At 43.2% G+C, this 16,595-nt stretch overlaps 1 protein-coding gene across 6 annotated transcripts in view; it reads left to right on the forward strand.

Moving 5' to 3' along the window:
- The first annotated feature begins 345 nt into the window (after positions 1–345).
- The window catches only part of FCHO2 (FCH and mu domain containing endocytic adaptor 2), a 178,154-nt gene continuing 161,904 nt past the window's right edge, over positions 346–16,595 (forward strand). For 4 of the 6 annotated variants that reach the window (XR_012645764.1, XR_012645763.1, XR_012645766.1 and 1 more), the window contains exon 1: positions 346–531. Coding sequence is in view for 2 of the 6 variants with exons in the window: in XM_074995423.1 (XP_074851524.1) it covers positions 505–531 (27 nt within the window). In the remaining 4 variants the exon portion in view is untranslated. The remainder of the gene's footprint in view (positions 532–16,595) is intronic. The other 2 variants (XM_074995423.1, XM_074995424.1) reach the window with 2 other exon arrangements.

Genomic DNA, 16,595 nt, shown 5'->3' on the forward strand with positions numbered 1-16,595 from the left:
GGTGTTGCTGCTCCTTCTGACCACAATTGTATTGTTCATCTATCCTTACCTGTATCTATGCTAGGAACGTGGGTGGGTGGTGGATAGGATCAGACAACCTCACTTGGACTGTCCATGAGCAAGTGCTATGTATAAAACAAGGTCTGTCAGCCCGAAAACTGCCCCCTTCCTGCTCACCTTTGCAACTGCACATTTTCCGAATTGCACTGACTCAGACAACCTAACGCACTGCCTTCCTCCAGCGTAGAGGGGTAAGCGTGCCAGGCTGCTAGTTTACTGCGCCTGCGCGCACCCTAGGCCGGGGCGGGGCGAGCGACGCAGAGGCGCTTGCGCAGTTGGGGGGCGGGCGACGTGGGGGCTGGGTGGCGCGTGCGCGCCCGGACCGTTGGCGTTCAGGGCCGAGCTGCCCAGTGGCTGCGGCTCAGTAACGGGAAGGGCGGCGCTCTGTGGCGGGCGGCGGCGGTGGCTTCCTCCGTCGGGCCGGGCTCACGCAGCGCTGAGGCCATGGCGTCCTTCGTGGAGAGTTTCTGGGTAGGAGCCGTTGGCTGTGTCCCTGCTCGGGTTGCTCCCGCTGTGTCCGCCGCAGGCGAGAGACGGGATTCGGTGTAGCCGGCTCCACTGAGGCAAGCCGGGGTGGCTCCTTCGCCACCCTGGGGCCTGGGCCTTGCTGCGGCAGGAGATGGGGGTCGCTCTGAAACGCTGCCGGGCGCCCTGGCAGCCCAGCCCGAGTGGGGGAGGTCCTGCTTCCGCGGGAGCCGAGTGCCTCTGTGGCAGCTGTTCGGAGGCTCTCGGGGCCGGCTGCGGGCGGGAGAAGTAGGTATAACTCGCCTGTTGTTGAGTGTGGGCCGATTCACGGTCTTGGAAAGCACTGGCCGGGCAGGTTCCGGAAATGGTGACCTCTGCGGTATACGGCGCATTTCTCTCGGGGGATACGCTGCAGGGGAACCCGAACCATTTCCCGTTCGTTTGTAATCCTTTTGATGCGTATTAAAAGTTATTCGGGTTCTAATTCTACATACAAGAAAATTGCCCCGGTAAAGTGCATCGATTCCAGCGCTTGTATTGGCAAGCACAAACTCTGCTTCCGAAATCATTCTGAGTGAAAGTGGTTTTTCTGTGAGTCGAGTGTGTTATGCAGAGTAACAGCAGCAATTTATGGGCTGCATTGCATCTTTTTTTTTTAAACTTACTAGTTTAGATTAGTCTGTAAAGTAAACTAATTTACTGCACTGTCTCTCTACTGCTACAAAACCCTTTAAGAATAACTCTAAGGAGGGAAACTAAATTTTTTGATAAATTGATAATCTTAATTTCATTTGTTACCTACTAAACTGTGGAAAAAAACAGATGCATGTGCATGGTACAGAATTTTAATTTGTCTTTAATGGCTTAATTTTTTCCCCTCAGAAACATGGAACATTGAAAACTAGTTTAAGCCTCTGTGTAGAATTTTTAATGTAACCTTCTGTATTGTTTAGTCTTAATTCAAATTAAATTTTTGTGTTCATTGTCAGAAATCTGATGTGTAATTTGAAGGGGTCTGTTTTTTATTGTGGAAACATAACCTGCTTAAATGTAAAGCACAATTGTGTGTAATCTCCTGGGCTCTGAGTTCTGATGTATTTGTCTTAATGTTTTTATAAATCTAAGATGTACAAAGGAGCCACAGTAGTTTTTAAAGTAGGTATTTGCTAAAAATGGAACGAGGATAACATCAGAAGGGAATGTTGATTTCAGATTTGTCAGCTTTGTAAATTTGAATAATGCCTCTTATTTACAGTAAACTTTATAAATACAGTTGGAAGTGTTAACATAACTGCATGCTTTTCTTGTGTGCAGTCTTATTAGTCAATGTATTTAGTATAACTGCATATTAATTAAAAATCTAATATAAGAATTATGGACAGTTCTGTGACAGTGGATAGGAATGTTTGCTGTATGGGCATATTTAACTACCAGATGAATACTTTATCTTTGTAAATAGCATTTCGAAAAGGGTGCTTGGTCATGTTTGTTAGTTGGTTAGCAGTAGGAACAAACTGGTGTTCATTACTTCAGTTACAGATATAAACATAAAATTGCATATCAATCTGAAAATTTTTTTTCTTTGGTTAATCCAGAAGCACAAAATTCCTGTAACGGGGATTAGACATTTTTATTTACTCTGCACTTTTCTTGACAAAAAGCAGTCAAGTAGCACTTTAAAGACTAGCAAAACAGTTTATTAGGTGAGCTTTCGTGGGACAGACCCACTTCTTCACACCATAGCCAGACCAGAACAGACTCCAATGGTCTGAAGAAGTGGGTCTGTCCCACGAAAGCTCACCTAATAAACTATTTTGCTTGTCTTTAAAGTGCTATTTGACTGCTTTTTGTTTTGATAGTGTATAGACTAGCACGGCTTCCTCTCTGCACTTTTCTTGGTTTGTGTATAGCTCCTTCAACTGTTTTGATGTCCAGCTGTTCTTTGGCAAGTCAGTATCACTCATGCATTGATCTGGGAAGTTCACATTTATGTTCTTCCCTGGGTCCTGCAACCGTTCACTAGTAGCGATAGCAGCAAGGATGAGGGACAGGAGGTATGTGTGCATGCTGAGCTGGGAAAGATTGAATGTTACTGAGCATGTGTAGGTTGATGTGAGAGTAATACCTGTATTCTCTTATCCTTGAAAGACCCTTAAATAAATTAGTAGGGCAATAGCACTCCACCCTCATTTTGTTTGGTTTTGTTCAGGGGATCTAAAAATAAACAAATTGCTTATGGTATATAAAGTGTTCTGTACCAAAACTTTTAAAAAGTCTTGATTAAAAAAAAAAACTCAGAAAGGACTTTTTAATTTTGAATGAAACATTTATTTCATGTTGGAAGATTTTTTTTTTTTTTTAATATATACAAAACCCCAAACTGAGGGTATTGTATTGTTTAATATAGTCAAATAAAATGTAATTAGGGCATTTTTAATTTTTAAAGCTTAGTATGTCCCCATCAAAATTTCAAATCAGTTCATTTTTAAATATTCTTTCGATGTTTGTTAGCATAGAATATAGACACTACAATTACAAAATAGTATTAAAATATGTAAATATTGATTATTTATAATTTGGACAAAAAGAGAGAAAAATAAAATAACTCCTTTAGATATTTGCCAATGATACCGAGCTGGGGAGAACTGCAAGTACATTGGGGGAAAGATAACATTCAGAAATATTTAGACAAATGGGAGAAATGGTTGGAAGTGAATTGGATGCAGTTCCATGAGACAAATGCAGAGTACTTGACTTACGAAGGAAAGATCTGTTGCACACATACAAAGTGAGAAATGACAGCCTAGAAAGCAGTACTGTGGAAAGGGACCTGGAGATCATAGTGGACCACGGGCTAAATATGGGTCAACAGTGTGATACTGTTGTCCCCTAACCTCCTCCCCACCCCCACCAAAAAAACAAAACAAAACACCACCCTAAAGATTCTGTAATGTATTGACAGGCATGTCATAAGCAAAACGTGAGGAGTAATTCTTCTGCACTGATTAGGCCTTAGCTGCAGTACTGTGTCCAGTTCTGGGTGCCACATTTCAGGAAGGATATGGAGAAATTGGATGAGGTCAAGAGAAGAGCAATAAAAATGACTAAAGGTCTGGAAAACATGACCTATGAGAGAAGATTGAAAGAACTGGGTTTTAGTTTGAAACAGAAAAGATGGGATATAACAGCTTTCAAGTACTTAAAACCATATTGTGCAACACACCTAGTTGCACGAAGCCGTTTGGTTGGTTTAGTGTGGCTAGTTGTCTTGAACAATAAATATATTTTCAGAATAATATGGCTAGTTCACTGCTTCAGGACTAGTTGGATGCCCCAGTCCTAAAAGTTTGTTACAAAGCAGAGGTAGAAAAATTATTCTCCTTTAACTCCTGTTGATAGGACAAGAAGAAGTAGGATTAAGCTGCAGCAAGGAAGTTTTAGGCTGGACATTGGAGAAGCTTTCTAACTGTCAGGGTGCTTAGGATGTTGTGAAATCTCCATCACTGGAGATTTTTAAGAGCAGGTTAGACTAACGCCTGTCAGGGATGGTCTAGATTGGTGGTATCCAAGCATTTCTGAAGCAGTAGCCATGATAGCAAACTAGCCACGTTATTTACTGTTCAAGCCAGTTTAGCCATACTCAAATGGTCAAGTAGTCAGATGTGACAAGCATGTTGGACCCCAAGGGTCTATCTAGATGGTGCTTGGTCCTGCCATATGTGCAGGGTACTAGACTTGATAACCTCTCAGGATTCCTTCCAGATCTATGATTCTATGAACAACATACATTCAACAAAACCATAATTTAAACATGCAGCACACCACTTCTGTTGACCTGTAGAGCTGGATTGGGGAACTCTTTTTCGATTGAGGGCTGTACAAGTGAGAAACAAAAAGATTTTTGTAGATTTTGTGTGCCGCCTAGGCTCTGTAGTGGAGCCATAAAAGAGGGATTTAGTGTGGGAGGGGAATGGTGGGCTTGGGTTGTAGGGTATTTAAAGGAGGGTGCAGGAGCTGGCTGGGTGTTGGGGGATCTGGGAGGGTGGGGTAGTGCAGGAGCAGGCTGGGGGTAGGGATCTGAGCAGGAGGGGAGTGATATAGCAGGGTGGGGGTTCTGAGTTAGAGGAGGTGCAGGAGCTGGTGGGAGTGCACGATCTGGGCCACGAGTGAGGGTGCTTATCTGGCGCTGCTCCCCAGTGTGTCTCATACAACTCTGTGAGCATTACCCTTCTTCCCCGCCCCCATTGCTCTGATTGGCCAGAATTCCATCCAGTCAGAGCAGCAGGGATTCAGTGCCTGGTTGCATGGGAGAAGAGCTCGTCCAGGAGACTTTTCTCCATGGTGCTATTCTCCAAGCCAGGGGAGAGGATGTCAGTAGCGTGTGGGGAGCAAGCAGCTCCCTCCTCCATCCCTGCACTCTCCTCTTGCCCAGACCCCCACTCTCAGCCTGCTCCTGTACCCTTCCTCTGTCTCATACCCACACATCCCAAGCCCACACTGCTCCTATATCCTCTCTCCCTTTTGGACCCCCCTGCTCACCTAGACCACCTTCGCACCTTCAGTGTGTTCCTGCACCCTCCTTCCTGCCCAGGCCACTCAGCCTCAGCCTGTTCCTGGACCCTCTCTCCTGCTGAGTCCCCAGCACCCTACTTCTGCACCCTCCTTCCTGCCCAAATCCTCCCAACCCCACCCTTCCCTACTAGTCCCCCACACTTGCGTCCCTGCTGCTGCCTCCTGCACACTGAACCCTGAAACACCCCCCGCGCCATTTTTGGTCCTACCCTGGGCCCCAGAATAGTTAATCTGGCCTGGTGAAAGCCATGAACCTCAATTCCCGCCTTATTGATCCCCACTGCATGTGGTGTGTAACTGTGTGCAGTAAGGTGTTTCAATGAGGGGCCATATCACTGTGAGTTTTGTGTGTCTGTTTTTTTCCTCACTCTTATGTGGCCCCTGACTGATTTTTTTTTGTGGGTCAGTGGCCCCCAACACAAACCAGTTCCCCAACCTAGTTTTAGAAGGAAAGGATGCGACTTTCAGAGAAAAGAAAGCTTGGGGTAGAAAATGAAAATATCTAGTTAATCTATATCTCTTTGGAATGCACATCAGTCTCAAGTTAAAACTGCACATATGCCATATAGAAAACTAACATTGGATACTGTGCCCTAATTGGGTCTCCATGTACTTGAATACTTGTCCCCTTGGTAGTCAGTAGGGAAGATATAAGAAACCTGAGGGTCTGGTCTGATTCCATTCTGAAGAGGGCAATGGTACACATGCAGACATCCTGATTATTTAATTCTCTCTCCAGAATGTTAGGCTATTAGTTTTAAGAACTTCTTTTGAGAAAATATTTGGTAATGTAAAAATGTAAGCCCAACAAATGTATTTAAAATCTTGGGGGTTTTTTAGTGTTGAAGATTAAGAAACTTTTTAAATACGTTTCTGAATTTTTCCATTTTTGAAGGTATTTTACAGGGGTCACATTTTTTTGAGGTGGGAAAAAGTAGGTATCTTTTTCTTTCATGTTTGTATTCTATGGGACAGTTTTAAAATGCGGGACAGTAACAGAAAAAAAGGATATGTTACTTTAAAATAAATTTAATTGTTTTTATTGGTGTAGGAAAAATACAAAACAAGCAGTATAAATTATAAATTTTGAATTCATAGTTGTGAGGTAGCATTCTAGAATTCTGATGTCTGGACTGAACATTCTCAACATTCCTAATTAGGATGTTGTCACAGAACAATGGGTACCTGCAGTTATATATAATGAACGCTGACTTAAAGCAGATATACAAGTGAAATAAAATGCATGTGAAAATTATTCTCATTGCAAAACAAATTGTAATTTGTCACATAATATAATGTGGTTTGATATTGATATCAAGTTTTGATACTGATATTAAACAAGCATAAGAATTGATCCCTTATACTTGTAATTTCTGAATGCTGTCTTGCTACTTTTTAATAGAAGAAGCCCATTGGAAACTCATCCAAATTTATTAATATGTTTTATGAAGAAGCTAGGCTCTGAGTAGCTGAAGTTCATGAGTTGAGGAAGGAAATATGTTCAGTCAATAATTGTTACTCAGTACTATGGTAAGTGGTACATACTCTGTGGTATTAACTAAAATTGAAGTTCTCAGGCTATCTTCAGAATAGAATAAATAATTTCAAGTACAGATTGGAAGAGACTGAGATAATGGGAAGGGATCATGGGCCACAAGAGTATCTGTTTTTGAGACATTGACTCAAAATTTTAAAGTTGGAGAACACTTGGACCAAACTGCTGCTTTTCAGAGTGTTGGGCATGCCCCTTGAATGAGGTGACAATGAGTTTATTGGGAGCTGCAAGGACTTGACTGGTTAAGAATTTTTCTTGTTTCTTCAGGGTAGACATTTTGCAATGGTTTGATTTCCCACGAGTGTCCAGCTCCATCCACTCTGTGCCCTTAGACAGGAGGATTGGGAGGAAGCTGGTTCTAGGGTCCTGACCCTGTAGGATTCCATTGCCATTATACATTGTGCTCGGTGCTGGTCGGCCATCCTGCTGCTACTGATTTCCATGGGACCTGCATAGATTTGTGAGAATTATTCCTGTTTTCATTCTCTCTCTCACCTCCGCGCCTGTGCTGGAAATTATCATGGAGGTGGCACCATGCAGGTGTCCTCGCTCTACAGCCAAGGCTTTGTATCTGGCATGGAGGGGGCAAAGACACCACGTATGGCTTGTCAGGAAGCCTTGATTTGAATGGAGAGGGAGTGCCCTCTGCACACACTGATCGCTTGGGGATTTCCCCATTCCACTCCCTCAACCCCTCAAGGGCTGTAAATTCAGCACCACCTGAGTTCAGGGGGAAAATAGTTGGGACGTATCCAGACTAAAGAATAATTAAAATGTTTGAATAGTGTTGAGGATGATAGATACTTACATTATGAGTTGAAGGAAAAATAAAACTCTGCTTTTAAAGGCAAAAGAAAAATGCTAGGAATTCACTGTTTTAGTAATGTAAGTAGGTCTTTTTAAAAAAAAATTTTCATTTTGCAGTATTTCCAATCAGGACCCCCTTGTACAAGGTGCTGTACTCAAGTACAGTAGTTGAGGGATTGGATCTTTTCATTTGGAACAAACAGCAGCATATTTAGAGATTTTAAGTACATTAATTTAATAGTCTAAAAATTGATGATGGCACCCTTTTGAACATTTTGTGAGGTTCTCTCCTTCTTTTGCATCTCAAGGTTGCCTTTCTAGCTGGTAAAACATGATCAAGAAAAGCTAGAAGGACAGACTTTGATTCATGTGCCACTCTTGCCACGCGTGCTGGGGGTTGCTGACCCCTGACCTACAAGAAGGATCAATTTTCACTGGCACATGAGACGGGAGCTCAACCCCGCCCTCCTCCCTCTATACAGCAGGTGTGCAGAGATCCTCAGGCACAAGCCATGGTGAACAGAGCTGCTGTGGGAAGGTGGGGATAGGTGAGCCCCTCATGCAAGCCAACCATTGGAGGAGCAGGGTGGGCCAGGCTTCAGGTGTAGGGCAGTGTGGTGCTGTCAGGTGCACGGGGCTGGGCCTTTCTGTCTTCAGGTAAAGGGGGCACAGAGCTGCCTGCCATGCAGGACTGGGTCCTTCAGACCAAAGGTTGGGTGTAGGTGACGCTGCTTCCCCTGCTGTAAGTGCAGTCCCCTCCTCCTCCTGCCATCTACACTCCTCTCCTCTGGGGAAGGGGACTGTGTAGTACTCATGGATCTTGGAAGATGTGTTATAGAGATTATTGATCATCATGACAACAGAGGTGTATTTGTTGGTTTTGCATTTGTTTTGTCAGGGTCTCTTGCTGCTTTGAGTTGGTATGCACTCTTTTGTGGGGAGCTTGTTTCTAATGATGAGCTTGGTGAAGCAGGAACCTTGTTTGAAGGCTTAGAAAAATGGTGTGGGGAAAGATTTCTCCTACGGTGTGGTTCTTATGGAGTATTGGTTGTGACAATTTGATTCTCCTTTTATTTTCTGGTATGGGAAGCTATGTGGAAACTTAGAACTGTGTGACTGGTGCTTTCCACCTATACTGAAGCAGGTTCACCTGGTATATTTGTGTGGCCCATTCCATGATGTGATCTACTTCTCTGGAGTGTCCTTATTAGGTAAAGGATATGTTAAGGTGTATATTCTGGATTTTATTTTCAGAGTGTATTCTGATGTATTTATGTGTCTGGCAGTATTTCGGGAGGTTTCTGAATCCAAGACGGTAAGTGTGGTGTTCTGTGGTTTTCCTGTGTACGGTCAACTATACGGTTCAATTGTTGAAGCTGATCGTACTGTCCAGCAATTTGATTCTAGTGTGGGAGTGGAGTCCATCTTAGGATTCTTGGAAGTAGAGGGAATTTGAGGTCAGAATTTTCAATGGTGCTGCAAATGCAATACACTTGAATGGCAGTTGCTGAAAACTAATATTTTAAATATATAGAAGAATATTCTTTTTCAGGGGATCTCAAAACTTTCTGGAAATATTTGCATCATGTTATACACCATAGCAAAGAAAGAAAAAAGCAGTCATGTAGCTCTTTAAAGACTAACAGAATAATTTATTAAGTGATGAGCTTTCGTGGGACAGACCCACTGCTTCGGATCATAGCCTAGCAATAAAATCACCCAGGGAATGACGCAGCTATTTAAGTAAATAGAACAGTCCTATCCAGCTGTTCAAGACAAGGGGTGAAGAGCTTATTGTCTATTTAAAACTGTAGGAAATTTAGATACATTGTAGTTAATTACTTTGGAAATCATTGGTGATGCATTTTATATCCAGGTACCCCTTAGGTACTCCTGCTGAGGTGTTATAACTCTTTTGCCAAATTCCTGGATGTGGCTGACTTTAGAATAGTTTATACAGTAGCTGAGGATTCTGATCCAACACAACTTCCATATTGCCAGTGTGAGTCACAAAGAGCAAATACACACCCTGAATTGAAGGTGAAGAAACCTTCCTCGCCATAATGTATGGTTGTGTCCCCTGGCTAACTACTATAATTTCACTCCATCCAAAATGAGATTTAGCCAAGTATCATCTATTTTTTCAGTACTCTCAGAAGCTGTTTTCTTAGTTTTCTTTATAAACAATTTGGTAAAAAGGATAAATGATAGCTCTTTTCACTATGATTTTGAATTAAGGCTTTTCTGTGATAGATTTTGTATATGTGTTTAACTCCACATACATTGGGAGCCTTGTGTAGATAATGCTTTTTTTGTTTTAAGCAGTGTCTGTTATGGTGCTTAAAACAACACTAGTGTCCTGCTTGTTAGAAACCTTAATATTATCAATTCAGATGAACCTGAAATAGTAAATTTTTCACGTTTTGGACTATAAACATATCTTTAAGTGGACAAGAACAGAGTAAATGAAGAGGATGTTTCACTTTTTGTATTGATTTCCTATTGCAGTTTACATTGTCATTCTGGTTAACCATCCATAAAAGAACATCAACAGTATGGCAACTTACATGTCTTACCAGAGTATTGTTCCATAGACATATATAGGGTTTCAAGATTCCAGGCCTGTTGAACTTGTTTCAAGAGCGAAACAGGGTTTTAAATTTTTGGTCTAATTGTCTCAAGTGTTTTGCAAATTCACTACTTTCTTCAGAATAGAAGAATTTTTGTAGATTCCTGCATAGTACTATAGCGTTAAATAATTACATTTTTTTTCTGAATTAATGTTTTATTTCTGAAGATACTGTATAGGGTGTGGGTTCTTTTTAATAATAAAAATAGTTGTTGTCAATAGTAACAGGATTATGAGCTGAGCCCCACGCTGGCCACTTCTCACTAACTCTTGCATGGTATGTATAAAGGCTGAACTCTATACATTACAATTTCTTTGGTCAATGACGGAATCCCCTGGGGCCTCTAGTGCCATATGAGCTGTTACTCTAGCTCTCTGCCATGTCCCAGTGATGATTCTTGGGTATTTTTTCTCTGATTCATCCTGACTTTCAATCAACGTAGTTGAGATTTCTACATTTCTGAGGCCTTTGCTGTAATGATTTTGTGCCTCACTTGGTACACCAGCCCTTTGATTTTTGCTGTTTGACTCAACATCAAGTACATAAATTCTTTGAGAGAGATGGCAGCAAGAGCTGCTTTCCCAGGGGTTGTAGGAACATTAATTGCAGTCATTTCAGGTCTGTATGAAGGGCCAGAGAAGCTTGAAAACTTGTCTTATGCTGGAGGGTACTTGATGGCTGAGATTGCACTGTATTGTCGTGAGCCAACCTTTTACCTAACCAACCTTTTCTTCAGGAGAGGAAAAAGAGAATCTGCTATTAAAGCCAGATTTCAGTGATGGTTTTTAATTGAGATCAGCAGCTTCCTGCCCTGGTAATATATTTAGCTGCAAGGCTACCACAAACTGAAGGATCCTAAATTCTATTTCAATAAGTACCAAAACCTAAAGGATTTTGGAAAGACTCCAAAAAGTTATCTTAGGCTATGTCCACGCTATGAGATAAATTCAAATTTATTAATATCGATTTTCTAATTCTGGAATTTATAAGTTTGATTTTGACCATCCTCACTTCACACTGTGCTTCCCATAAAGTCAAGTCATTGCTGCCACAAGCACATTGGCTAACATCAACTGTTGCAGTAGTGCATTGTGGGAAGTTATCCCACAGTTCCCTCATCCTCGTAGCATTCTGGGTATGCTCGCTGGTCTTGACATCCTCTTCCCCCATTGCATTTTCATTGTTCCCCTCTTGATCCCTGAAAACATGCCAATCCATGGAAATAATGCAGAAGACACTCAAAATTAGAAGAAAGAATTTTTGGTTTCCCCACACGTTACATTACCAGCACAGGTGTCACAACTGTAGTCTCAGCTGGACATACACTGATGATTGCATGCATGCGATCCCTGAAAATATGCAGGGGCCTGGAATGCTTTTTAAATTGAGAGGAATGTAGGAAGAGAGAATTTTTGGTTTCCCTGTTCATTAGGTTGTTAATGGAAAGGGTATTTGGCTTTCCAGTGTACTATAAGTCTTCCTTGCAATGACTGTGTTCTCAACTGGCCGTCCACTGAGTATTCTGCCTCCCATCATTGAAGAAATGTTATCCCTGAAAATAATGCAGGGGCCCAGAATGTTTTTTAATTTTGAGAGGAATGTAGGATAAAAAGAGAGAATTTTTGGTTTCCCCATACATTATGATGGTAATGGAGACTTCCCCACGGTGGCAGCAAAGCCCAGACTTCCTTTCCCACGTGACTGGCAGCATTGTCAGCACTGAATGGCAAGCACATCCTTTTATTGGGTTGGGGGCTACCCACGTGATGTGGCTGAGCATGGGAAAGACTCAGACTGTGTGGCGCCTATGGGGGAGAGAAGGGTGTTCACACACAAATGTAAATGGCTGAGGAGGAGTTTCTCAGTGTGTTGTGCAAGCAAGACCCCCCAGCACAGCCTTGTTGACGTGGTACGGCGTGTCAGGGGCTGGTACCAGGCAGCGCAGGGGAAAAAATGTCAAGTGTACAGGCAGAACTGCAAGCTCCCTTCAGGGGCTATTTGAATGCGTAGATGCACACATGCTCTTAACAGCATAGCAGGAAAGAAGCTGTTTTTCAGGCTGTCATACTAGCAAGAGCCCACAGCTAAAGGCTCATTGTTCCTGCTTGGAAATTCAAGCTCTTTCTGTTACTGGAGAGCAGCGACCAGAGCAAAGCACTGAGAGTGGCATTATGAATTACTTACAGGACATCTCTGAGGGTTAATAAATTCACTTTTAAGATGTGGCGCTTCCACACTTGCATTTAATTGCACTTCTGAATTCGATTCGACCTTGATGCCACACCCGTCAGGTAACTGATTTTGTAAGCTCAAGATTACTGCACCCAAAATCAAGCTAATGATCTTTACAGTGAAGACAGACGTGGTAAAATCAGATGAGTTAAATTTGCTTTTATCGCATATTGTAGATGATGCCTGAGTTTGCCTCTAACCACCACTCAGCTGGGACCTTTCCATCAGAGAGCTTATAACATGGTTTCCCAAACTGGGGGGCATGCAGAAATTCCTGGGGGGGGCACGAGGCAACCCAGCCCCCTCATCATTTCTCCCCACCCAGAGAGAGAGCTGGCCTTTTCTTCTGGCTCTCAGCCCCTGCCCTTTGATGGGGGTGACCTGGTGCAGCTGCTATAAAAAGCAGGCCACTGGCAAAGATCCACATGCAAAGGTGAGTGAGTGTGAGTTATGGGGTGAGGAGGAGGATGGGGTTAGATGGGGGGGCTGGGGTGCCTGGCTTGGGTAAGTGGGATGGGGATGGGGTAAGAATTGGGGGCTGGTGGTGCCTAGCTTTGTGGGGGGGAGGGGCTTGGGTGGGTGTCTAGCCGCCAAAACCCTGCAAGCTCCGCGAGCCAGTCAGCTTGCAGGACTCATGGGGCTTGGGCACCTGGCCCCAGCACTGCAGGGCTCATATGGCTCTGGCTGGCGGGCTGACAGGTGGCTGGCCCTGGTAGCGCAGAGTTTGAGGACAGCTTGGGTTGGGGTGTGGTCTGGCGGCTTGGGTGGCTGGCCCACAGCTAGGGCGGGCGGCTGGCAGGCAGGCGGTTGGCCCCAATGGCTGGCGGGTGGGGGGATCAGGCAGGTGGCTGGTATGGGCAGCTGTGGTGGCTGGCACAGGACTCAGGCAGCTGGCCAGCTGAGGCTGCACCAGGCACCCACAAGGGTCCAAAGAAAAGTATTTTTGCTTATTTTTAATTTTAAATAACACAGAGCCATTAAAAAATGTTAGTGAATAAGAAGACTGGGTTGTGATGCTGACAGAGCAGGTCAGATCATGATCTTAGCCTTGTTTACCTGTGTGTTAGTATATCAGAAGTGAATGTTAGATCTAAGAGTATGTTCAGACCGATTTACTTGCTGTTGGGAAAGATTGAAGTTATTGTAAAGTGCGTAAGTGTATAATCAGATGTTTTCATTAAGTTTAAACTGATTGTCTGGTCCTAGTATCAAGTATGTATATTTGCAGATAACCCTGTAACTATTATCCATCAAATAAAATTTGTGAAATGCTAATGAAAGTCATAAGAAGTTTAACGGAAAATGGACTTCAAAGCAACTGATCATTTGTTGTATGTGATATTTGAGGTCAAGAGGTCAGGACTCTAATCAAATGAAAAGCAAACAGGGTTAGAGACAGTTAGCTTGTCTTCTGTGAGAAGAATCTATAAATACGGCTTCAAAGACGGATCTGTGTCTGGACTTTCTGGATTCTAACAGGGCAGAATAAATGACCAAGAGCATACAGATCCCTATATTTCAGCACTGGGGATCCCCCAGCTGGGATCTGGACCACCTCTTGACTAGATCCAGATCCTTGGCTTGAGGTTCCCCTCCATAGCATCTGACCTGTGGCAGGGTGGAGGGTTTGGCACCCTGATTCTCAGAGGTCAGCTCAGGCAAGCTGTGGGCTGGATCCAGACCATGGTCTATTCTAGTGGCCAGGGAGAGGAAGTGGCTCGGTTCTCCACTGCCACTTGCTGCTGTTTCCCCAGATGGGGGAAGGGAGGAGAAGCAGCAACAGTCTTAGCAGCCTGCCCAGAGGCCTGCTATCGCTGCTGTCAGTGACCAGAATTCCACCCAATCAGAGCAGCACAGGGCAGTATCTATCAATGAAAAAGTTTAAGATGGTCACATTTGGGAGAAAGTGTAATTCTGCCTCTTCTGGAAGGTCCAGTGTATGTTCTCCACCTGCAGTAGTGTACATACATGTACCTAGAGCTAGAGTTCTATATTTAGTGGTTGGAAAATACTTTGTTTTTGTAGTAAAGAAACTACTTTACTAGTTTTCCTGCCCCCCCCCGCCCGTTCTTGGGTTAATTCTACATGTGTTTGCAAAATACTTGGTAATAGTTGGGTGTGTGTGTGTGTGCATTTTCCCTTATTTGAACAATTAACTGATCAAGGACACCACTTGTGTATTGAAATCGCTAATGTTTATAATAAACTATTTAAAGAGCCAGCTTTTCCTCAGCACATAACTGGGGAACATATGAGCCCTACTAAATACTGCTCTCAATGCACAGCCTTCCCATCCCAGGATAGTATGTAAGAAAGACATCTTTTCTGCCAGTCTGATATGCAAGAAACAGCTAGTCACGACTAGAACGATGCCATGAATGTTGGCAGTGATGGCTTCAAATGAACTTTTTAAAACCTGTGGTGTATTTTTATACAAGTTAGCCAAATTTGACCCTGGGGGGATCCCAGGAGGAAGCAAGAAATAAGGGCTCTTAGATTACATGCAGGTAACATGACAGTCAACTAAGTCTCTGCATTTGGGAATAGACTTCCATATTTCTCTTGTCCAAACTGCAGTAACCACAAATGTGTCAAGGAAAGGGACCCTACCTTCAGAGTCTCCACATCCAAAGACTTGATCTGTTCAGGAAAAACAGTTACACGATGTTTTGTACTGGAGGCTTGTCCTGAATGTATTCAGCTCTTTCAGATTACTGTTATCCCAAATAGTGGTGTCGTTGAACAATCATATTGGGATGCTGTTTAATATATACATCAAGGACATGCTAGATTCCTTTAAGGTCAGGAAATCTTGAATGTGTGGAGTAGGCTGTCTCCCACAGGGCATTCCTACTCTGAATGCTCTCACAGTTTGAGATAAAATATGTATGAATTTGAGTAGTTGCAGGATTAGGAGTCTTTTCAATCAGTTCTTCAATTAGTACCTGGTGTTCTGAAGTCATTTATCAGAAGGACATAAGCTTCCAAGTGGGGAGAGTTTGTAGTGTCCTCAGGGTAAAACAAAAAAACCCTTTAAGTTTACATCAAAAACCGCCTGATTCTCCTTATACTTGTTATACATTAGTACCACTTGATTTTAACAATGACCTGATTTACATCAATATGAGTAAAAGAAACTCTGCCATGAAGCCTCTTGGAGTTCCAGGCCAGTCCCAAGCCTAGATAAAGGAGGAGGGTTGGTCAGATGAGTGTCGATGTGCTGATTGTTGTAGTTTGTTGGATTTACTTCCGTTGTGTCCTCATGGGTCTTTGGCTCTGTTGACCATGACCAGAAGGCTGCTTGCATGTGTGTTCAATTATATGGGCCCAGTAATCAAAGCAGACCTCACGAGTCTCCCCCAAAGACCACAGACCATGTAAAGATCAAAGGTGTCTGGGCAGGGTTTATTGCCAAGCAAGTTACAAATAACAGTCAGCAAGTATAGTATATTATACTGACACTGTGTATATGCACCTGCCAAAATGGACTGACACAGCCAGTGGGAATTCCACTGCGCCCCTTAGGTCAGACAAAGACAGCCCCCCACCCGCAAGGCATCACGTTACATATAGGTACAAAGAAAGCACACTTTACTGCTGACATTGTCGGGCTGTCACTCTCTGACATAAGGTTGCCACCTATCTCCCTGTACCTTATGGCTTGGTTAGGTCATCTCTTATGCATCTTGATGTTATTTTAGACCCTTTCCTGAATCTAGGTCTGTATCTATGAGAATTAGGTATCAAGGTCTTTTTTAATGATCTGGTGAGACCTTGTGATTTCAACTTATGAAGTGTACCAGTTACCATTCTGCAGCTGGCCCAATTACCAGTTAGTGCCTTGTACACTCAGCCCTGTCTGTGCCAAGTTCTGTTAGAAGAAGTCTGCCCCTTGCTCACAGCTTTGCTTGGCTTTTGACCATGCCTTGTCCATTGTTGCTAGGCCTTAGGCTTCAAATCAGGCCTGTGCTGTGTGGGCATAGGCCTTCCATCTCTCTACAATCTTAAAAGAAAAATAGAAATGAAATCTGATACCATTATGATGAACTGGTAAAAGATGCTGGGTTGGATGTTGCCCAGATAAACAGGGTCTGCGACACCAGTCAAGAGATTGGGGTTGGAATGATATTACAATTAATGCATATACTATCAATCAAACCCTGGAATGTCCGAATGCTGTGGTTGACTGGAAAGTTAGAGCTGCTTCGAAAGGAGATGGAGAAATACTGAGATGGAGAGATCTCTTCCTCTGTGCTGTCCAATGTGCATGCATA

The sequence above is a fragment of the Carettochelys insculpta genome, chromosome 5 (genome assembly GCF_033958435.1).
Source record: "Carettochelys insculpta isolate YL-2023 chromosome 5, ASM3395843v1, whole genome shotgun sequence".
In the NCBI taxonomy this organism is placed as follows: Eukaryota; Metazoa; Chordata; order Testudines; family Carettochelyidae; genus Carettochelys; species Carettochelys insculpta.